The 24,112-nt window shown below is 42.7% G+C and overlaps 3 protein-coding genes and 1 long non-coding RNA gene across 7 annotated transcripts in view; 1 reads left to right on the top strand and 3 right to left on the bottom strand.

The window, feature by feature from the left end:
- Window positions 1-24,112, bottom strand: part of LOC112261324 (zinc finger protein 77-like) — a 32,041-nt gene that overhangs the window by 3,550 nt on the left and 4,379 nt on the right. For 2 of the 3 annotated variants that reach the window (XM_042330500.1, XM_042330501.1), the window contains exons 1-3: window positions 6,077-9,074; window positions 5,197-5,327; window positions 4,833-4,997 (exon numbers count right to left, since the gene is read on the bottom strand). The exons of the other annotated variant lie outside the window; for it this stretch is intronic. In XM_042330500.1, the coding sequence (XP_042186434.1) occupies window positions 4,833-4,997; window positions 5,197-5,327; window positions 6,077-6,362 (582 nt within the window). In that variant the 5' untranslated portion in view covers window positions 6,363-9,074. Of the gene's footprint in view, window positions 1-4,832; window positions 4,998-5,196; window positions 5,328-6,076; window positions 9,075-24,112 lie in introns of those variants that run through there. 3 annotated transcript variants of the gene reach the window in all.
- LOC112261321 lies at window positions 9,552-15,629 on the bottom strand. Its single transcript, XM_024436591.2, has 3 exons — window positions 15,347-15,629; window positions 14,841-14,965; window positions 9,552-11,043 (listed from the first exon to the last, which is right to left on the bottom strand). The coding sequence occupies exons 1-3, from the start codon at window positions 15,627-15,629 to the stop codon at window positions 9,859-9,861; spliced, it is 1,593 nt and encodes a 530-aa protein (XP_024292359.2). The 3' UTR covers window positions 9,552-9,858.
- On the top strand, window positions 15,612-23,050 carry LOC112261325. 2 transcript variants are annotated; one of them, XR_002955157.2, is made up of 3 exons: window positions 15,612-15,702; window positions 21,832-22,014; window positions 22,363-23,050. It is a non-coding gene; the product is annotated as an uncharacterized LOC112261325 (long non-coding RNA). The 2 variants fall into 2 exon arrangements; XR_006084673.1 differs by lacking the exon at window positions 15,612-15,702 and adding an exon at window positions 21,053-21,107.
- Window positions 19,003-24,064, bottom strand: LOC112261322 (B-cell CLL/lymphoma 6 member B protein-like). Its single transcript, XM_024436592.2, has 3 exons — window positions 24,034-24,064; window positions 23,724-23,845; window positions 19,003-20,111 (listed from the first exon to the last, which is right to left on the bottom strand). Exons 1-3 carry the CDS (start codon window positions 24,044-24,046, stop codon window positions 19,227-19,229), a joined length of 1,020 nt encoding a protein of 339 aa, XP_024292360.1. The 5' UTR covers window positions 24,047-24,064; the 3' UTR covers window positions 19,003-19,226.

The raw sequence follows: 24,112 nt of genomic DNA, 5'->3' as shown, positions 1-24,112 counted from the left end.
TTATCAATCAATATATTCTGCACTATTTACTCTCAGATTTGAAAATGCTAATTGGCATCAAAGTAGACATCATGCAGGACCACAAATCCCTGCAAACTCCTGCACGTTATCTCTAGCGGACACCTTTGCCAACAGGTATTGTGTCAATTTACTTAACCAAGACAGTTCACAATTGTCCATTTAAAGAAATGTAGCCAATGTATTCATTACTAAACGTAGCTAACATTAATGCTGAGAATCTTACCTTTTCCTCGATTTGGTAGTCCCGTCCAGATCATCATGGCATTTGTAGTTCTTTATGATAGCCACATTAGCAGCTAATTACCATTTCATTTTGGGGGGGGGTAACTACAGGCGAATTTAATTTATAAAAGTCATCATGTCCTAGAGAGATTTACACAGTTATCAAAGCGTCACACCAGGGTAGGCTTATACAAAATACATCCCCTTTTAGTGTTTCTAAAATCCCCTTTGGGAGAAATGAATGGTGGAAAACGATTGGAGCCATTTCCTTGTTTGACCGCTAGCTTTTGTGGGTATTATGACTCATACAGGTGGCACAGTCAGGAGGATTCAGAAAACTCAAGAGGTATGCTTAGATATTAGAGCAGGAATGATACCAGTACCGCAATATTTTTTTCCCATGTAATTCTTTTTAACACAAAGCAGACAACTCTTTGGTCCTTTAAAAACCTGCTGTATGTAACATATTGTGTGTTATGGAAAATAAATAAATGTGAGTCTGGATGAAAACACAATGATATTTGTTTTCAACATTAGGGCTGTTTTCCTAAAAAAGTTAAATCCGCTTTGTGTTTTGTTTCCTTGCCACGACACTAACGAATATCGCGATACTGGTATAGTCCCGGTCCTATTAGATATACAGAAAAATAGCCATATGGATGTTAAACCCATCATGGTGGACATAAATATGTTGTGGGTAAAAAATAAGTCTGCAATGATAAGTAAACATCTGACAAACCTGACTAAACTATTTTGACGTGTACAGTAGGTGTTTGTTAGTGTGTGGGTATGTGTAGATATATTTAGTAAGTGTAAATTGGTTATAAAGCCCTATCAGTGTATGCAAAATAGGGTCAGATCAGATGTGATGTATACTAAAGAGAGTCTCAAAGAAAGTCTTGGAATGAAAAGTCCCATTTTGTATTTATGAAACACAAACAAGTTTTAAATGCACCAGATGAAAACCACACATACAAGTCTAAAATAAAAATCTGCATGAACTTGATGAACTGCATTCATTGTCTCATTAAAGGTGTCATGGGAAAACAATTAAGTAGTTGAATGGAAGTAATGAAACAGGCATTTGTGAACATCATATAGGCTACACAGTACAAACACAGCATGTAACAAACTTTAGGCTTATACTGTACACTGAGTATACAAAACATTAAGAACACCTGCTCTTTCCATAACAGACTGATCAGGTGAAAGTTGATCCCTTATTGATGCCACTTGATGATTCCACTTCAAATCTGTGTCGATAAAGGAGGATTTTTAAGTCTTGAGACAATTGAGACAGGGATTGTGTATGTGTGCCATTCAGAGGGTTAATGGGCAAGAGAAAATATTTTAGTGCCTTTGAACAGGGGATGGTAGTAGGTGCACTGGTTTATGCCAAGAACTGCAACACTGCTGGGTTTTTCATGCTCAACAGTTTCCTGTGTGTATCAAGAATGGTCCACTATTCAAAAGGACTTTCACCGACTTGTAGAGTCCATGCACCGACAAATTGAGGCTGTTCTGAGGGCAAAATGAGTGGGGGGGGGGGGCACCCCCATTCTTGAAAAAAAATATGAAGAGTGTCACTCAGTGATGTTGTTTCGGATTTGCCCCAAACATAACGGTTTGTATTCAGGACAAAAAGTTCATTTCTTTGCAACATTTTTTGCAGTTTTACTTAAGTGCCTTATTGCAAACAGGATGCATGTTTTGAAATATTTGTATTCTGTACAGGCTTCCTTCTTTCACTGTCATTTAGGTTAGTATTGTGGAGTAATTACAATGGTGCTGATCCATCCTTGGTTTTCTCCTATCACAGCCATTAAACTCTGTAACTGTTTTAAAGTTACCATTGGACTCATGGTGAAATCCCTGAGCGGGGTTTCCTTCGTCTCCGGCAACTGAGTTAGGAAGGACGCGGTGACTGGGTATATTGAAACACCATCCAAAGTGTAATTAATAACTTCACCATGCTCAAAGGGATATTCAATGCCTGTTTTTTTTGTATGTATGTATGTATGTATGTATGTATGTATGTATGTATGCATGTATGTATATATAAACACACACACAGTGCATTTGGAAAGTATTCAGACCACTTGACTTTTTCCTCATTTTATTACGTTACAGCCTTATTCTAAAATGGATTCAATTGTTTTCTCCCCTCAATCTACACACAATACCCCATAATGACAAAGCAGGTAAAGACATTTTTCAAGTGTATTAAAAAGCTGAATAATCATATTTATATAAGTATTCAAACCCTTTACTCAGTACTTTGTTGAAGCACCTTTTACAGCCTTGTCTTCTTGGGTATGACGCTTCAAGCTTGGCACACCTGTATTTTGGGAGTTTCTCCCATTCTTCTCTGCAGATCCTCTCAAGCTCTATCAGGTTGGATGGGGAGCGTCGCTGCGCAGCTATTTTCTGGTCTCCCCAGAGATGTTCGATCGGGTTCAAGTCCAGGCTCTGGCTGAGCCACTCAAGACATTCAGAGACTTGTCACGAAGCCACTCCTGCGTTGACTTGGCTGTGTACTTAGGGTCGTTGTTCTGTTGGAAGGTGAAACTTTGCCCCAGTCTGAGGTCTTGAGCAGGATTTCATCAAGAATCTCTCTGTACTTTTCCCTCAATTCTGACTAGTCTCAAAGTCCCTGCCGCTGAAAACCATCCCCACAGCATGATGCTGCCACCACCATGCTTCACCATAACGATGATGCCAGGTTTCCTCCAGAAGTGACGCTTGGCATTCAGGCTAAAGCGTTCAATCTTGGTTTCATCAGACCAGAGAATCTTGCGATGGTTGGAGAGTCCTTTAGGTGCCTTTTGGCAAACTCCAAGCGGGCTGTCATGTGCCTTTTACTGAAGTGGCTTCTGAAGTGGATTCTGTCTGGCAACTTTACCATAAAGGTAGAGTTGCCGGCAAGGCAAAACATACAGTAATCCCATCCCCACTCCTGAATGCAGGACCTCAAACATTTACACTGTACGTTTGTGTATATACTTATTCCAACAACACTTGAATCTGTTCTTTACAGCGATGAGGTAGTGGTTGAATCTGGGGTACAGCGATGAGGTACTGATTAAAAGATCATGTTAACCTCTATAATTGCACACCGAGTGACTCCATGTAACTTATGTGATTTGTTAAGCAGATTTTCACTCCTAAATTTATTTAGGCTTGTCATAACAAAAAACTTCGAGCTTTTCATTTTTTTATTAATTATTGAAGAAAAAAAACATAATTCCACTTTGACATTATGATGTATTGTGTGTAGTAGGCCAGTGACACACAATCTCAATTTAATCCATTTTAAAATTCAGGCAGTAACACAACAAAATGTGGAAAAAGTCAAAGGGTGTGAATACTTTCTGAAGGCGCTGTATCCCACAATGTCTGGGCCTTGCACTACAACGCTCTTAGTTGTTGTAGAAATTGACCCACTCCTGCGGTTTACTTTGTGCATTTCTGTAATCTCGTTGAGTCTACCTTTAATGCAGGGTTTAATCTAAATCTCAGAAGCTATCGAGTGGAATGGTGACTTTATGTTATAGAGTGGAATGTTTTTTCTGCTGGTGTATCCTGAGGTATCTCCTCTCTGAGAACCTCTTCCCGCAGTGCATACAGGCAAATGGCCTTTCTCCTGTGTGGACCCTCTGATGCCTCTTCAGGTCACCAGCCTGAGCGAAGCGCATGTGACACTGGGTACAGCTGAAGGGTTTCACCCCTGTGTGGACCCTCTGGTGCCTCTTCAGGGTGCCAGCCTGGGTGAAGCGCATGTGACACTGGGTACAGCTGAAGGGTTTCACCCCCGTGTGGACCCTCTGGTGGATCTCCACCTTCTGGAGGCAGCTGAAGCCTTTGTTACAGAACATGCAGAGGAACCGTTTCTCTTTACTATTGCCTGATGTGGCTCCCCCTCCCTCAGCCTGGGCTCTAGCCCTGTCGTTTGAGTTCAATACCTGATTGAAAAGGACGCGGCCGTGTGAATCGGAAGGCCCCATCGACGTGGACACTGACTCGCGATCCATGAACGTGTGTAAAGGTGAGTGGGTCGGGACATTTAGATTTGTCTCTAAGCTTTCCCTGTAGTCTAAGAAGTCACTGGTGTTGTCCTGCGAGTGTCCTTTTCCTAAGTGAGTCTCATCTGCATTCAGTGTCAGAGGAACATCACCCTCCACTTTCACAGTCACCTCATCTACGAATAGACCCTCCCCTTTCTTATCTAGGCACCCTTCAGAGTATACACTACTACTGTACTGGTTCCAGTCCCCTCTGGACAGATCAGTCTGTGTCTCTAAACCCACGGGCATGTTGCCAGGGTCCATCTCTGTAGCGTAAGAACAAGATGGATCATCACCGCCAGAGTGTAACGCGTTACCATCAGCACGGGAATGAACCATCCTCTGGCTCTGGTGAAATACCGGTAAATATTCTGAGCCAGGAGCATGTGGACAGCCCAGTTTCCCCAGCCACAGTCTCTCTGGGTCTGATCTGTGATCAGATCCTGTGTTTAAGAGGCTGTGTGTTACAATTAAAGTCTCAGTGTCTGTCTCTGACTTGAGAACGGCGTTTGGCGTTCCACTGACCTCCGTGATGCTGCGTTGGGTCCTGGGCTGGGGCGCGGCGGCGAGGTCCTCCATGGCTTCAGGGGAAGCTCCAGCTGCTGCAGTCTGGATGTCTCTGCTGTGCTGTGGGTCCTCCTCTCCTTCAGACCTCTCAAGCTTGACCCCAGGACCTGCAGCCTCTGTATCCTGACACAAGAAGAGAGGAGGTTGTTACTAGTGTCCTGTTCAATTGGATAACAATGTCATAGGGAAGTCTCACAAGCTTCCCTATGGTAGATAAATTAGGATGTACATGTAAGCAAGTGAATAGCTGATGGGAGCCTTTCTGATATAAACTGATCACATTTGATATACTGTAATTTTAATGTAACACTATTACACTAACCTCTATCACAATAACGTGCTGGGTTGAGGTTCGAATCCCCTCATCAACAGTGATTGTTTGGTCAACTCTCCATGTATTGTGTCCAGCTGGCTTCACAAAGCTCCTGTGGCCTCCAGTGAGATCTCCTTCACCTGAGTGTGATTGGGGGAAAAGAGGTGGTTAAGTTAGGTACTGTCAATGCTCAAAGCTATTGTATACTATTGCCACCGTTTAGAATTGCCACTTAATGTTTACATACCCTACATTACTCATCTCATATGTATATACTGTACTCGATACCATGTACTGCATCTTGCCTATGCCATTCTGTACCATCACTCATTCATATATCTTTATGTACATATTATTTACCAAATCAAATTTATTTTATTTGTCACATACACATGGTTAGATAGATGTTAATGCGAGTGTAGCGAAATGCTTGTGTGTATAAGGTAGAAGTTGTGGAATTGTTAGGTTAGATTACTTGTTGGTTATTACTGCATTGTCAGAACTAGAAGCACAAGCATTTCGCTACACTCGCATTAACATCTGCTAACCATGTGTATGTGACAAATAAAATTTGATTTGAAGAATGTAAGATAACACATCTCATAACTTATTGATACCATTTATTGATCAATGTATTATGTTACATGTATCACATTGTTTTCATTGTGTAAATAAAAGGAAATGCAGTAAATAAAGAATCTGGTTAAATTACATTGTGTCTTTGCCCAAGACAGCCAAGTAATCAGATGAACTATTGCATACTAACTATCCAAAAACTGACCAAGACTCAATTCTGGTTAACCATATGTGGTTAACACATCTAAAATTACACATGCGCAGAGGGGAACCAGTGACATGCCTCGCATCCTTGACCTTCTGCTAAATGTACCTCTTGCCATTCCTCTGTATCGGTCGAGGACCTTGACAGTTCTGGGACGACTGGCGAGGACGCGCTCTCGCATTGTCCTCTCTGCGCGCTCCCGTGACAATTTCAGTTCCAGAAGCTGTAGTTTCCTCCGCAAAGCACTGTTTTCTTTCTGGCTGTGAGTTATTTCCAACCGAAGCACTGCATAGTCGTCGTCAACGAGTTTACAGACCTCTGCCACGGCTGCATTCGCTAGAACCTCCATTATGGAGGCTATTTGAGTGTGAAAAACCATACAGTTAGCAGCCATTGTTAACTAACTTAGCAGCTAGGTAGCGTTACCTAGATAGCTAACCTCTATTAATCAAATCCTGTTTCCAACGCGGATTAAATACTACATGGGGTAAGTATGTGATGCTGTGCAGTTAAATGAGTCATAGTTTGAGTTCCATGGTGTTAATAAACGTCTAAATAACAACAAAAACGCTAACGTGGAAATTGTTCTTAGTTACTGTTTACTTCCGTTTATACCGACGAGGAAGGATGTTGTCGCTCGATGGGTGTGGCTAAATGAAAAGCGTATGCACGCTGTTCTTTGAAATACGGTACTGCTTATCTCCTATTTAAGAACAGTCTTTCGAGCTTAGATCACTAGTTTAAAGAAGTGTGTTAGCAATAATAGAGTAGAATACAATCACTTTACTCCATCACCTCAGTACGGTAAACATTCAACTGTCCTTTTATCTAGCCTAGGTTTACTGTCTCTCTAAAAACAGGCATTTACAAGCCTGTTTCAAATGACAAGTTTAATGAGGGGTATGTGTTTAATTAAAATTCCTATAAAAAGGGTCGTTCCATTTGATTTCAATCACTTTTTGACCAAAACCCTTTTTGATTTGTATGAAATTTACCATACATATTTGCCCATGGTAGAAGTGGTCAGAAAGTTACTTTTTTAAACTTAAATGCCAAAACAGGCGCTCAAGGTTGAACCATTTTGCATAGCATGGAAAAAAACATGTTTTTAATAAAAATTGTCATTAACCTTCGTTAATTATTTAAAAACGTGTAAACTTTTTTTCTGCACATGTTGTAGTTTAGACAGTTTTGCATAATGAGGTGTTTGTGTTGTGCCCGTCGCTCTTGAATACAGGGTGGGTGTCATGTTTTGGCTGATAAATGTACTAAAATGTTAATAACTGACATTTCAACTTCCAAATGGTACCACAAAGATGATTGGAGGTCATCTTTGGGCACTTCCATCTCAATGTTTTAGCCCCAATTATTTTTTGAAAAAGTAATGTTTTTTTTCCCCACATGGTTGGGGTTGAGAATTTTCAGGTATCAAAGTGAGGTCGCGGGCCAACAAAAAGTTTGGGAACTCTTGCTGTATCATGTGAGAATGTGATCATACCCAGATGTTCAACTGAGGGACTTAGTAACCCCCCACACCACAAGACACTTCATAACTGTATTTCAGATAGTTCCCAGATATCCCCTGTGTATAATTCTAGCCACACTGCTGTGATTTCTCTCACTGGACACTCCTTTGTCTGATAAGGTTACTTAGGAAGGAGAACCTCCGTCATTGAGCTTCCTCCTGGACCTCTAGCCATTGTTTGGGTGTTGTTGGGATTGCACACAATCTGTTGTAGGCTAGGTGCCTCTCATGGTGAATGCCCATCCTGACCCTGTCTGTATTGGTGGGGTAACCGAGGAAGGCAACATCCAGGCCCAGTTCTTCTATGAACCCATTCACCAGGCATTAGATGTGACGCCAAAGGAGAAGACAGACTTGCTGCTAGACTATATCCAGGGGGGTCTCCCACCACTCTCTGTGAAGGCTGAAGCCCAGGGTGACCTGATCTTTCAATCATGCATACTGTTGTGTTTATCATAGAGACCCTCCTGTTCCTATAAGCCCCAGGCTCTGCTCCATCCCTGCACTGAGACTGTGAAGAGAAGGGCCTGGGCTGCAGACTGGATCCCTGATTGGAGCCTCTGTCTCTCTGTTGACCACCAGGACTGAGGTTGTTCAGTCCAGCTGTCGTGTTGTGGTGAAGTCTCGGTCCTTCGCGGTTGGGTCCTGATCCCGACTCTGGAAGGAAGAGCGGCGGCTCCTGATCAGGGTCCAGGGTTTGTGACCAGCATCCTCAGAGGTCCACTCTCTCCCACCAGTAACACTGGATATCAGCAGGTCTTCAGGGACAGCAAACTGTAAACAAAGTTTATACAGAAAAGCATAAAGGGTTATAAGACATTCTTTGCTGTACATACAGAAACATGACATGATGTTATAAAATGTTAACCAGTCAAGCCCATGTCTAAAACTGTGATTCAAGTACCTAACAATATGGAGCCATTGGAGTTAATTTAAAAAAATGTCCATATGTGTTTATTCAAGAATGAAGTATAATGTTTTGATTAGACTGAGATAAGGGAAACTCAGTCCCTGTAACGATACAAAAATATCCAAGTCAGTCAGCAGTGTCAACTTTGTATTTAATTTGAACAAAATGGTCATACACTAACAACTTTGCAGTACAGTACTTTTATTGCACAAAATAATGTCAAGGTGAATAAAGTCTCACTATGTTTGCACTAGAAATCTGTTACCCTCGACCAGTGAAGCATTTTTAGACACCATCACCATATCATCTACTCTGCCTCATCATACTCATTCTTTCCTCAGTTCTCCTCACCCAGTTCCCTATACATCCAAAACCAACTACAAACTAACTAGTACTACATCACTATAGTCAATACATGGACTGTGTGCATTTTCTGCTGGTGTATCATGAGGTTGCTCCTCTCTGAGAAACTCTTCCCGCAGTGCATACAGACGAACAGCCTTTCTCCCGTGTGGACCATCAGGTGCATCTTCAGCTGGTGCTGGTGGGAGAACCTCTTCTCACACAAGGGGCAGCCAAACTGTTTCTCCCCCGTGTGGATCCTCTGGTGGATCTCCCGTTTACAAAAACTGAAGGCTTTCCCACAGAATGAACACGGGAAGCGCCATCAGTCTCCCTTCTCCTCCTGGAAGAGACAAGTAATATAGATTACACAGACATACACTCCCTCAGGTACGTACACAGAAAATAAAAACACTTTCAACATGGTGTTTACCCATCCCCACTGCGTTTGAGTCCTATAGTGTAGTTACAGAATGACTTAATTGTTGTTAAATCCATCATGGTGGACATAAATATGATGTTGTGGGTAAATATAAGTCAGCTATGATGTCATCAGACAAATCGGAATAAACTATTTGATGTGTACAGTAGGTGTTTGTTAGTGTGTGGGTATAAGTACCCAGGTAGGTGTATTTACTAAGTCCTATGTTGGTTATAAAGTACTGTCAGGTGTATGCAGAATAGGGTGAGATCAGGTTTGCTGTATACTAAAGAGTCTTAATGAAAGTCTTACAAAGAAAAGTCCCATTTTATGTTTATGAAACAAATAAGTTAAATACACATTATGAAAACCACAAATACACATGTCAACAAAAAAAGCATGAACTGCATTTATTAACTCATTAAAAATGGAAAAAAAATGAAGGAGTTAAATGAAAGTAATGAAATAGGCATTTGTGAACATCATATAGCCTACACAGTACAAATACAATATGTAACAGACTTTTTAGCCTTATATATCACACAATGTCTGGATGCAATATTCTACCCAGGAATATTCAACACTGAAATCTGTTACTCTCATTATTCGAAATGGATCTGTGGTTCTATTCTGCTGACAACCGTTAAATGTATAATTGTCTCTAATGCAGGGTTTGATCTAAACATCAGAAGCTATAGAGTGGAATGGTTTTTCTGCTGGTGTATCTTGAGGTAGCTCCTCTCTGAGAACCTTTTCCCACAGAGTGTACAGGCGAACGGCCTTTCTCCAGTGTGGACCTTGAGGTGCGTCTTCAGATGGTGCTGGTGGGAGAACTTCTTCTCACACTGGGGGCAGCTGTAGGGTTTCTCACCTGTGTGGACCCTCTGGTGCCTCTTTAGGCTGCCAGACTGGGCAAAGCGCATGTGACACTGGGTACAGCTGTAGGGTTTCTCCCCTGTGTGGATCCTCTGGTGCACCTCCACCGTCTGGGGGCAGCTGAAGCCTTTGTTACAGAACATGCAGAGGAACCGTTTCTCTTTAACATTGCCTGATGTGGCTCCCCCTCCCTGAGCCTGGGCTCTAGCCCTGTCATTTGAGTTCAATACCTGATCGAAAAGGATTTGGCCATACGAATCAGAAGGCCCCATCGATGTGGACACTGGGTCACGATCCCTGAACGTGTGTAAAAGGGAGTTAGTTGCGACATTTTGAGTTGTCTCTAAGCTTTCTCTGTAATCTAAGAAATCTCTACCCTGTGAGTGTCTGTCTCCAAGGTGACTATCGGCATTCCATGTTTGAGGAACGTCGCCCTCCACTTTCACAGTCACTTCATCTGTGACCAGACCCTCCCCTTTCTTATCTAGGCACCCTTCAGAGTATACACTACTACTGTACTGGTTCCAGTCCCCTTTAGACAGATCAGTCTGTGTCTCTAAACCCAAGGGCATGTTGCCAGGTTCCATCTCTGTAGCATAAGAGCAAGATGGATCATCAACGTCAGGGTATGATGCATCACCATCTCCACGGGAATGAACCGTTCTCTGGCGAAATACTGGTAAATACTCTGAGCCAGGAGCAGGAGGACAGTCCAGTGGCCCCACCACCAGTCTCTCTGGGTCTGATCTATGATCAGATCCTGTGTGTAAGAGCCTGTGTGTTACAGTTAAAGTCTTGGTGTCGGTCTCTGACTTGAGGACGGCGTTCGGCGTTCCACTGACCTCCGTGATGCTGCATTGGGTCCTGGGCTGCGCTGTGGCAGTGGTAGGGTCCTCCGTGGCTACAAGGGGCACTTCAAGCACTCCAGTCTGGATGTCTCTGCTGTGCCGTGGGTCCTCCTCTTCTTCAGTCCGCTCGTGCTTGACTTCAGGACCTCCAGCCTGACACAACAAGAGAGGAGGTTAGGGCCAGTGATTGTCAAGCAAGTAACTGCCAGTCTCACGGTAATTGGCTGTTAATCAACAAACACATTAAGCATCTCCTGGCTTCCACGCATCACCTATAAGCCACTGATGCAGACCTAATAAATCCATATAATATAGCCTACACCACAATAAATCTATAATTTATTTTAGACAGGCCTAAAGAAACATGATATGAAGAAAGTGTAGTCTATTTCAGAAGAATAGAATAGCGTACTCTGAGCTGTCCTTACGTTAGGTCCTGATCTGGCTATGGCTGTGGGCTACACCAGTACATTTATCAAACAAGATTTGCTTAGAATTCCATGGCATTATTTTATAGTATGAAGAATACAATTGAACATAGCTGAATAAAATAGGATCATTTCAGAGGGAGTGCGCACATGCAGCTATTCTGTGTTGAGCGGTTAAGAAAGAAACAGGTCCTCCTATATGCTTAATTTTAGAGTTATTTATGCAACTTTAGTTGTGATAAACGTTGTGCTATATGTTTAGATTTTTAAAACATGAGGCTGCATGACGCAACTAATGATGAATTGAAGAGTTGCATGAAAGGCATGAGCTCTGCTTTGTTTCTTGCACAGGCTGCACACACTTCATCAGTCTCTCATTCACAATTTGACAAGCACTTGATAATGCCTCTAATTTCCCGCCGGCATCCCCCTTGTGTGGCCATAACGTCCCCTAAAAAAATCCACGCCTTTTGCGGCCACAGTGTCTGTTTATAATATAATAATCATAATTCCCTTCTCCCGGCTGCCAAACGCCGTGCTCTGAACCAACTCTGACTCACATGGATCTCTCAAATCAAAATTCTTATTAGCCAATGCCTGTCATCTGATTGGGTCCTTCTCACAAACATCTCAGCTCCACAGTAAGCTACAAGTGGAGACAGACACATCGGGAATGCAACTGTGTGCGTCCTTCTTATCGAATTCAGAGGCATATATTGAAGATGTTAGAACTGTCAGCCAACAAGATGAGTAGACCTAACGGACAGCAAAAGCACTAGCCTATGTCAATCTACTATCCCCCATTGTACAAAAGTTGACCTATTCTATTGGTCAACTTTTCCTTCTGTGTGAGAAATAAATATTCCAAACATACTCTGGGGACAGTTGTGGGATGCGATTGATCCCAAATTAATACAACCACTCGCACCAAAAAAACTTTTTAAAAGCAATGAGGCTGATACCAACCGATCAGAACGTTTAGCTTAATATGTTGATAAACTATTAGGCTATTTTGTCACATTTTAAGCACAGCAACGCGCAAACGGCAGTAGGCTATAAGCGCAGATGTTCCAAAATGCAATCAATTAGTGGGAAAGCACCATTCTCAAACGTGACTGAAAATGCAATTTATGCATATAATGCTTTACAAAGGTGCATTTTTTACAAGCAAATTTATCTTCTCCAAACTAGAAACTCACGCACCACCTATGTATGCCAGTTAGGCTCTACACCGGTTGTAAAGAAGAATGTGAATGTGCTTAATTTTAAGAAGTTATTTAGCTACTTTAGTTGTGATTACAAACCTTATCAACATATAGGTATATGGGCTAGGCTACATGAGGTGTGTGACTGATTTGAAAAAGTTGCAAAAAAAAGGCACACTGTTTCTTGCCTTACTGCACAAGCTGGGCATCATTCACAAGTGATAATACATAATATTACAAGTGATAGGCTAATATTGTCATCAATCACACTATTCTTAATTTAATCATGTCTTTCACATACTAAATAATATACAGTGCATTCGGAAAGTATTCAGACCCCTTCACTTTTTCAGGTCTTTCCAGAGATGTTCGATTGGGTTCAAGTCCGGGCTCTAGCTGGGCCACTCAAGGACATTCAAAAACTTGGCCCGAAGCCACTCCTACGTTGTCTTGGTTGTATGCTTCGGGTCGTTGTCCAGTTGAAAGGTGAACCTTCAGAGTCTGAGGTTCTGAGCACTCTGGAGCAGGTTTTTATCAAGGATCTCTGTGTACTTTGCTCCATTCATCTTTCCCTCGATCCTGACTAGTCTCCCAGTCCCTGCCGCTGAAAAATATCCCCGTGGCATGATGCTGCCACCATGCTTCACCGTAGGGATGGTATTGCCCAGGTGATGAGCAGTGCTTGGTTTCCTCCAGACGTGACACTTGGCATTCAGGGCAAAGAGTTCAATCTTGGTTTCATCACATGAGAGAATCTTGTTTCTCATGGTCTGAGAGCCCTTTAGGTGCCTTTTGGCAAACTTCAAGCGGGCTATCATGTGCCTTTTACTAAGGAGTGGCTTCCGTCTGGCCACTCTTCCATAAAGGCCTGATTGGTGGAGTGCTGCAAAGATGGTCGTCTTTCTGGAAGGTTCTCCCATCTCCACAGAGGAACTCTGGAGCTTTGTCAGAGTGACTCGAGTTCTTGGTCACCATCTTGACCAAGGCCCATCTACCCTGGTTGCTCAGTCTGGCCAGGCGGCCAGCTCTAGGAAGAGTCTTGGTGGTTCCAAACTTCTTCCATTTAAGAATGATAGAGGCCACTGTGTTCTTGGCGACCTTCAACTTTTTTGGTACCTTTCCCCAGATCTGTGCCTCGACACAATCCTGTCTCTGAGCTCTTATGGCATGGTTTTTGCTCTGACATGCTCTGTCAACTGTGGGACCTTATATAGACAGGCAAGTGCCTTTCCAAATCATGTCCAATCAATTGAATTTACCACAGGTGGACTCCAAGTTGTAGAAACATCTAAAGGATGATCAATGGAAACAGGATGCACCTGAGCTCAATTTTTTGAGTCTCATAGCAAAGGGTCTAAATACTTATGCAAATAAGTTATCTGTTTTGTATTTTTTTATAAATGTGCAAAAATGTCTAAACATATCTTCGGGTTGTCACTATGGGATACTGTGTGTAGATTGATGTGGGGAAAAAAATATTGAATCCATTTTGGGATAAGGCTGTAACGTAACAATGTGTAAAAAGTGAAGGGGTCTGAATACTTTCCGAAAGCACTGTATGTGTGAAATTAGTTTTGACTTATACTGGACCATTTATCATGCACCTGTCTTGGGAACAGGGGCAGGGGGAAAAAAATACATGTCTTCTATGCACTTAAACAGCAAATGGAAGACTCTTTTCCTGTGGTTAATTTTCATCTCAGCCAGGTAGGCTATACTCCTGTTGTAAAGCGAAGCAATGTGCTTAATTTTAGGAAAATTGAGAAACAAATATAGTAGGCCTAGCCTATGGAAAGCTGCTGGGTTCCTCCTCTTATTAATAGAGCCCATCAAATCTCTGTTTTCTCAAGCAATTGCATAGCCAATAGAAATTTTGCACAACGTGAGCTCTCATGAAGTGTTTGATTTGAATTTCGATTACATATGCATTGATGTTAGAGGGACAATAGAGTGCTGCGTACCAGACAGTTAGCAAGTTTGGTAAGCTACTAATTACCATCAGCAGCATCAGAGCTAGGAGAAGCCTAGTTTCCGTGACTAAACGGTGTTGTGGATTTTGGCTGTGGTCATGACTCAAGACTGCCGGTGTGGTGGTAATTTGGTCACCGTAACAACCCCCCAGATTATTACTGGTACATCAATTGTATTGGATAACAATGTCGTTGTCTCCCCTATGTCATAAAGAAGTCTCACAAGCTCCCCTATGGCAGATGTACATGTAAGCCCCTGAATAGCTGAGGGGGAGCCTTTCTGAAATGAACGGGCCACATTTGATTTAAAGTAACTGTATATTTTTATGTAACACTATTATACTAACCTCTATCACGATAACATGCTGGGTTGGGGTTCCATTCCCCTCATCAACAGTGATTTGTTGGTCACCTCTCCATGTATTGTGTCCCGCTGGCTTCACAAAGCTCCTGTGGTCTCCAATGAGATGTCCTTCACATGAGAAAGTGATTTGGGAAAAAGAGGTGGTTAGGTTAGCTACTGTGGTTAGGTTAGCTACTGTCAATGCTCAACACTATATTGTACACTAGAATTGGCAAGAGTGTAAGATAACACTCCACAACCTCTTGATATACTATTCATAGATTTGATTATTATAATTATGTTCCATGCATCATATGGTTTTCAATGTGTAAATAATAGGAAAAGCAGTACATTAAGTGTCTTTGTGCTAAGTAATCAGGGGTAGTACTGCCTACTATCCATCTGACCTAGACCCAATTCTGGTTAACCGTATATGTGGTTGACACATCTAGTCACACAGAGGGGATCAGGGCGACAGGTCTCACAGCCTCGGCCTTTTGCTAAATGTACCTCTTGCCATTCCTTTGTATTGGTCGAGAATCTTGACACTACTGGGACGATTGGCGAGGACGCGCTCTCTAATTGTCCTCTCTGCGCGCTCCCGTGTCATCTTCAGTTCCAGTAGTTGTAGTTTCCTCCGCAATGCCCTGTTTTCTTTCTGGCTTTGAGTTATTTCCAAACGAAACACTGCATAGTCGTCGTCTACGAGTTTACAGATGTCTGCCACGGCTGCATTCGCTAGTACCTCCATGATGGAGGCTATTTGAGTGTGAAAAACCATGCCGTTAGCCATTGTTAGCAGCTAGCTAGCGTTATCTTGATAACATCTAAGTCCTGTCTTCAACGCGAATTAAACGCTGCCTGGTGTAAGTATATGATGTAGTGCAGTTAAATGAGTCATATTTTGAGTTCCATGGTGTTAATAAGCGTCTAAATTACAACAATAACGCTAACGTGGAAATTGTTCTTGGTCAGTTCACTTCCGTTTACACTGAAGAGAAAGGATGTTATTGGTTGGCATCATAGCTCCAAGGGTGTGGCTAAATGAATAGGGTATGCGCGCTGTTTTTGAATGACGTTACTGCTTATTACATTATGCATCAAATCTCATGACTTGTTTTAGACTTGTTCAGAATGAACAGTGTTAGAAAGAAAATGAATTACTTTATTACATCTACATAACTGTTCACACTATGCTAACACTTTACCATTTCTGTAAATCTGGTGCCCCCACTTAGAATACTTTGGAAAATGTTAAACATTACATTACACACATCTAGACTACTTTCTGTCAAGTTTTTTTTTACTCTTTATAAAATACCAGCATCTGATCACTTTATCTGTGAAGTATTTTTACAGATACCATTACACCAACCTTCACCATATAATCTACTAATTCTTTCCTCTGTTCACCTCATCCAGCTCCCTACTACATCCAAAATCAACAGAATGAACTACAAACTTACTAATACTACATTACATATATTATACATGGGCCGTGTGCATCCTCTTCCCGTAGTTCTTACAGGCGAACATCCTCTCTCTCTCGTGTGAACCTTCAGGTGCCTCTTCAGCTGGTGCTGTTGAGAATCTCTTCTCACACTGGGGGCAGCTGTAGGATTTTTCCAGTGTGGGCCACTTCAGGTTGGACAGGTGGGAGAATCTGGCCCAGCAGAGGTGGCAGCCGAACGGTTTTACCCCCGTGTGCATCCTCTTATGGGTCTTTGAATTAACTGGTGCACTCTCCCTTTGGGATATATTTTGTATATGCACGGTTTATAAATGAGCCCCCCGGCCAACAGCCTGGAAGGATGGTCCCCTTTTCTTTAAACCCCCTGTAAGTAGATCTTCTAAAATCTCTTAGACCCAAAAATATATCTGCTGCTGCCACATCTACAGGTAACTGCCAAATTAAAGGAAACGGCAACATAAGTGTCTTTAATAGGGCATGGGCCACCACGAGCCAGAACAGCTTTAATGCGCCTTGGCATAGATTCTACAAAGGTCTGGAAATCTATTGGAGGGATGCGACATCTATTCATCCATAAGACAGTCCATAACTTGGTGTTTTGTTGATAGTGCAGGAAAAGTCTCGTGCGCCACTCCAGAATCTCCCATAAGTGTTCAAGTTGGTTGACATCTGGTTACTGAGATGGCCATGGCATATGTTTTACACAATTTATGCTCATCAAACCATTCAGTGACCACTTGTGCCCTGTGGATGGGGACAGTGTCATCCTATGGGGGCATAGCCACGGTAGCCAAAATAATGGCCTACCCAGTATTTTTATACATGACCCTAAGCATGATGGGATGTTAATTGCTTAATTAACTCAGGAACCAAACCTGTGTGAAAGCATCGGCTTTCAATATACTTTGCATCCCTCATTTACTCAATTGTTTCCATTATTTTGGCAGTTACCTGTATTTTCTGGGATTTTACACTCCATCAGTGCAGGACAGTTAACCATAGCAATAAATGCAAGAAACCCTATTTTACTGACATTCATCCTCTCTGGAGCTCTCTCTTCAGGCCTATTCACTCACCCTTGGGCTGTCCTCTATTCTCTTCACTGCCTCAGCATAGGAAACTTTCTGTACCACTCGAATTCTGTCAATCTCAACCTGTCTCTCTCTCACAGGGCACACAGTTGACACAGTGCTTTCTCTATCCCAACTCTCAACACTCTGACTATGCCCTCCTGCACATTTCTCACATTGTGGGATCTCCCTTCTAGACATTGCTGCAACATGTCTGAATCCTTTGCAACAAAAGCACCATAGCGGGTTTGGAACATAGGCCTCACAGAATAGCAAATATAACCTGACCTTATCAGTAGAAACTCTGTGTCATAGTTCAAGACAGATTGAGAATACCCTGTCTTGCCATTGCCACCGGATCTACATCTCAACAAACGGCGGGCATCACAAACACCAGAAATATTCATTTTCAGTTGATCCACCTCTACACTCAATGCTACCTGCTCCAGAGAGCAAAGCACGACACAGGTCGATCCTGAGGAGTGTGACATGGAGAGCCCGCTGCCTCTGGGCAAAGGATGCACAAAAGAAAAAGAAAACCGCAACTATTCTACTTCTCAAAACTTAGAATTCAACTATTCATCCCCGAGAGGCAATTCGTTCAGGGCTGACGGTGCTTCAGACAGGACAAACACAGTATTTTTTTTAAAAGTAGGAGACAAAAAAACAACAACTAAGGCATCAGTTAAAAGTGCATGGTGGAACACTTGAGAAAGCACAAGTTATGTCCCAAAGCGGAGCAGATGGAACTGCGGGTTGAGGACACAGTGCTCTCCCCCACAATGTCATAGGCTTTCCTCCTGGCCTGCTGCTCAAAGAATGAGGCCAGACTTCTGAAAGGCAGCCCAGTGATCTTTGAGCAGGTCTTCACAATGGCTTGAAGGCAGTATCTGTTCTTGACAGAGAGGGATGTAAACCAGCATACGAAGGACAACACAGAATGCTCTCGATGAAAGAACTGTAAAAAGGATTGCGATATGGATTTGTGGACACTTAATGAGTTCAATTTCCTGAGGAAGTATTGTATCTGCTATTTTGATGATGGTCGTCTGTGTTTTGCTCAAACTTCCGGGTGTTATCAAAGATGGTACCAAGATATGTATACTGGTCCACATTGTCCACCTCCTCTCCATCAATGATCATTGTACTAGCGGGCTAATTGTACAATGATTGTGTTTTGTCTTAAAGACATTCAACTCCAGCGGCGTACTGCCACACCAGTCAATGAAGTCCTGGATGGCTGGGCCATGGTCAGGCTCTTGAGAGGATTGACCAGAGGACTGCGTCATCGGCAAACTTCACAAAATGGCGGTTGGCGTGGGCACTCAGTCATTGGTGTAGAAAATTTAAAAAGGAGGGGTGACACCTTTGTGGTGAACCTGTGCAAGTGAGTAGGGTGTCTGACGTGGCACCATTAGCATAGACTCTCCATAATCCACAAGTTAAGGCTGTAGTCCTTATTGGTTGGCGTAATAGTTCAAAGGGTGTGAAATGAAAAAGTAATTTACCCTGTTCTTTGAAATACGGTACTGCTTACACATCAAATCTCCTATGATCAGTATCTTTCAAGCTGAGAGCAAACTTGTTTAGAAAGAACAGTGTGTTTAGCAAGAATAGAGTAGAAACTAATATAATTACTTTATTCCATCGACATCACCTCAGTAAGGTCAATATTAAACTGTCCTTGTTCGAGCCTTGATGTACTGTCTCTTAAAAACAAGTTAAAGTGTTAATGAGGGGGTATGTTGTTAATTACACTCTTACCCCAAGACACTTCACATGATAACTATAATATGTCAGCTAAAAGGTGATTCCCTGACATCCCCTGCGTACATCTGAAGACACACTGCTACGATTTCTCCCCGTTGTGGACACTCCTATGTCTGATAAGCTCTTGTAGTTTAGTCTGCACTTGAAGGGTGTGAACGGTCTGGTGCTGCTTCACATAGTTCGCCTCAGTAAAGCGCTTCCCACACGTGGGGCAGACGTACGGCTTGTCGGTGTCCGTCCTAATGCTCGGCCTCCCACGTTGTGACCCAATGACACCAGAGGTAGAAACGGGAGTCACCACCCTCAGGTGGTTAGTCTTTGAGCTCCCTCCGTGACCTCTTGCCATTGTTTGGGTGTTGTTGGGATTGTGTGTTGTGTTATAGGCTAAGTGAACGCCCATCCTAACCTTTTCTGTATTGGTGGGGTAACCATGAGGTAACTGAGGAAGGCTAGACCCAGGTCTTCTGTGAACCCATTCACCAGGGATTAGATGAGACCCTGAAGGAGAAGACAGACTTCCTGTTAGACTCCCACCAGGAGGGTCTCCCACCACTCTCTGAGAAGGCTGAAGCCCTGGGTGACCTGCACTGTTCATCATGGATATTGTGGTGTGTGTATCATAGGAACAGGAGGGTCTATCAGCCCAAGGTCCTGCTTTATCCCCGCACTGAGACTGTGAAGAGAAGGGTCTGGACTGCAGACTGGATCCCTGACTGGAGCCTCCGTCTCTCTGATGACCACCAGGACTGAGGTTGTTCAGTCCACCTGTCCACTGGTTGTGTTCTGTGTGGTGGTTGAGTCTCTGTCCCTCACGGTTGGGTCCTGGTTCCAACTCGGGAAGGAAGAGCGACGGCTCCTGATCCATGTTCCTGATCTGTTGCCAGGGTTTGTGACCATCCACATCAGAGGTCCAGTCTCTCCCGCCAGTAACACCGGATATCAGCAGGTCTTCAAGGACTGCAGTCTGCAAACAAAGATGGTACAGAAAAGCATAAAGGTTTATATAAGAAACTCTTTACTGTACACAGAAACATGACATTATAAAATGTTAACCACAGTCAAGCCCATCTCTAACACCGATTGAAGTACCTAACAATATGGAGCCATTGGAATCTTTGCAATGATACAAAAATAACCATGTCAGACCGCACCGAGTCAATCTAGTATTTAACTTAAACAAAATGCCATTACAATCACATTTATTGCACCAAACGATACGTGACGAGAATAACTTCTCACTATGGTAACACTATACCTTTTCTGTAAATCTGGTACCCTTGCTTTGACAAAATCAATTTTAGAATACTTTGGAAAAGGTTCAAAATAACATTACACGCAGCTTCACTACTTCATGTCAAGTAAACATGAGGTAAGGCACTATTGCTCATATTGAGGTATATACAGTACCAGTCAAAAGTTTGGACACCTACTAATTCCAGGGTTTTTCTTTAATTTTTACTATTTTCTACATTGTCGAACAATAGTGAAGACATCAAGGCAAAAGGTGGCTACTTTGAAGAATCTCAAATATAACATATATAGTTGATGTCTTCACTATTATTCTACAATGTAGAAAATAGTAAAAATAAAGAAAAACACTGGAATGAGTAGGTGTCCAAATGTTTCACTGGTACTGAATACCTCAATATGTGCAATTTAATGTTATTTACATATTTGTATTATTTAATTTTGGGGGGGGGTCAGTCTGTTATGTCTGGAGTATTTTTCCTGTCTTATCCGGTGTCCTGAGGAAGAATGCTCCCTCTAATTCTCTCTCTTTCTCCTCTTGGAGGACCTGAGCCCTAAGACCATACCTCAGGACTACCTGGCCTGATGACTCCTTGCTGTCCCCAGTCCACCTGGTCATGCTGCTGCTCTAGTTTCAACTGTTCTGCCTGCGGCTAAGAAACGCTGACCTGTTCACCGGACGTGCTACCTTGTCCCAACATTTACTCCTGAGGTGCTGACCTGTTGCACCCTCTACAACCACTGATTATTATTATTTGAATCTGCTGGTCATCTATGAACGTTTGAACATCTTTGGCCATGTACTGTTATCTCCACCCGGCACAGCCAGAAAAGGACTGGCCACCCCGCAGAGCCTGGTTCCTCTCTAGGTTTCTTCCTAGGTTCCTGCCTTTCTAGGGAATTTTTCCAAGCCACCGTGCTTCTACATCTGCATTGCTTGCTGTTTGGGGTTTTAGGCTGGGTTTCTGTATAGCACTTTGTGACATTGGCTGATGTAAAAAGGGTTGTATAAATAAATGTGATTGATTGAACTAAGAGCATTCAAGTCAAATCAAATTGTATTGGTCACAGCAGATGTTAAAGCGTTAGCAGATGTTAATGCGAGTGTAGCAAAAGGCTTGTAGCTAAGTCAACACGGAGCCATGCTGACTGACAAGTGGCGTGGATTGGTACAGCTCGGCTCAGTCCCAAATTGCGTGTTATTATTTGGCTAAATTATCATCCGTAGTTGCCTACAGCTACAGCAGTCTTAATTGCAACAGTAAGGTGTTAAAACATTTAAACTCCTTTTGAACTGTGACATTTCCTGACACCGCTCGCTCTCTCTGTGTGTGTGTGTGTTTACCTTTTTTACCAATATCGATGGATGTAAATTGGGACTTCCACTCCATACTTAATTTAATTCCATCTCCTGTATCGTTCTGCCCTCTCTATAGATTATGCTGCTGCCCCGCTGTAAGAACCTGGAGATTTTCACTGAGGGAGGTGACCTGGCCACAAACAGTGCCTGGGACTCATTCCAGTGCTACCGCTGTCTAGAGAACAGCCAGGGGGTGGTCAAGACATCCGGCACAGCTTCATCTTCAGTGTGTCAGCTCTGCTGCACCTGGGAGCTAAAGGTATGGCACCGCACTCCCAACAGTCATGTATGCTTAAACATACTTGTATGCTAATTTACGTGTTTCTTAAAGTGACCAACAGCAGTTGAAACAATAACAAAGCGTACTCCCCACCACTGTTTCTGTGAACCACTCAAATACATAGACAAGAGCTATGGATGCAAGGACAGACCATGGCTCCTCCTAAAACCCCATCGGAGGAGACGGCCCAAGGTTCCTCGCCTCAGACCTCTTCCAATGGGTTTTGAGAAGGATGCGAGTAGAGGAAGTGAGGAGTTGAGCAGAGATTGGTGGAATCTTATGTTGAATGATGTGCTTATCTTTGTTCTACGTATGATTTTTCCACAGATGGCTCTGGGTTGCTGATGAAATCTGATCTGATGAAACTCCCTATACGATTTGACCCCTGTATTACAGACTGTAAAACTTTCAATGCCAAATTGAAATCATTCAATATTCTGTAATTGATAGACAAGGATGGTTCCCAATCAGCCAATTACTATACATCAAATCTGTTTCTCAGTGCAATGTTTGGTGAATGCATGGCATTGTTTTTTTAACCTCAGTCCTCCTTTGAATGCTGTGTATACTGACTCAGTTCTAAACGACCATCATTGAGTCCATCCTCACCTCCTCGATCACTGCAATAATTGGCCGGTCTGCTGAGAGGGTTATTGGCTGCCGCCTGCCCTCCATTGACATCTTGCATGACTCCAGGGCAAGGAACCGTGCAGGAAAGATCATCGCCGACCCCTTCCACCAACTCTCACCTCTACCAAATGGTTCAGGTCAATCACGATGATTCTCTCGTCTATGGACTTTGCACCATCATCCCAGAACTGCACATTGCTCTTTGCACTCTCTGCATATCGCTTACATGCATCATTTATCATGTAGCTTATAGTTTAGTCTAAAGTTTTGTGGAAATTCTGAGTCTATATATTTTGTCTGTTTATTGAGGCAACACCATTTCCCAGAGTCAAATTCCTGTACATGCAAATATATTTGGGGAATAAAGCTGATTCTGACATGTTTAGCTGGTTTATCATATTCTCGTCAGTTTACATTCAAAATCCCCATGTGCATGTATCCTTGGGCTTAATACCGTAAATATTAGATCCTGCCATCAATTTTTGGAATCATTGCTTTCATTTTACAGACAAACATTGCTGGTTAACAATTAGCTCGCTAACTCTAGTGAGTAGATTCCACTCAACTTAAGTTATAGTACACCTATTTGAATTTATTTCACAATTAATTTGGTTATCAAGCAGCTGGGTTTCCAAGTCGTTTGGCGCTTACTTCTCAAGCTGGCAAGCTGGCTAAACAGACGGCGCTGCATTGCATCTGTTTGAAGGCCCACAAACAGAAAGCTCAAGCAATCACACAACAAGTCATTGCGTCATAAATAGTATAACAATGAGTACATACTACGCAGTTTAAGTACAGTATGCAGTATGCTATTATGGTTATTCGGACACGGTCTGTGTTGTCACAGGGTCCATGTTCCAGTTGATAGATCCTATAGAAGGCAGGCTGAAGGCAGCACCTGTTAAGGGGTTAACTGACTTGCCTAGTTAAATAAAGATGAATAAATAAATATGAAGACTACGTTTGATTGTTTTGTGTTCGACTGTCTGTTTCAACTGGAACATGGACCCTGTGTTGTTCCCCAGCCCAGAGTTGAGGACGCTGTCCCATCCACTGACCTCTACTATGTCGCCTCTGGTCCGGACCTGCTCAGTGACGTCGTCCCCTGGGCCCTTGGCTGCACCCGTCTGGGAATCGAAGACGGCCACCCAGTCTCCTCTGATAGCCTCCAGCCAGCCACCTGCAGGAAGAGGTTACAAAATAGACTTTACAAACATGGCATGAGTTAATGCCCTGGTCAAGTTCATACATTATAATTTAGTATGTAAACCTAAATTGTATTGACTTAATTTTATGAATGAAAAGAAAATAATAGCCAGGTGCATCACTATTCCCATTGAAGTATATCTATATGTATGTCTCTCTTACCTTGCTCCCCCATCTTTAGTCCACTCAGCAGGTCAATGCTCTCTGGTCCGTCTTCTATTGTCTCCTCTTTGACCAGCAG

This window comes from Oncorhynchus tshawytscha, linkage group LG11 (genome assembly GCF_018296145.1).
Source record: "Oncorhynchus tshawytscha isolate Ot180627B linkage group LG11, Otsh_v2.0, whole genome shotgun sequence".
In the NCBI taxonomy this organism is placed as follows: domain Eukaryota; kingdom Metazoa; phylum Chordata; class Actinopteri; order Salmoniformes; family Salmonidae; genus Oncorhynchus; species Oncorhynchus tshawytscha.
The sequence above is the reverse complement of the archived record's forward strand: the minus strand, read 5'-3'. Positions and strand labels throughout refer to the sequence as shown.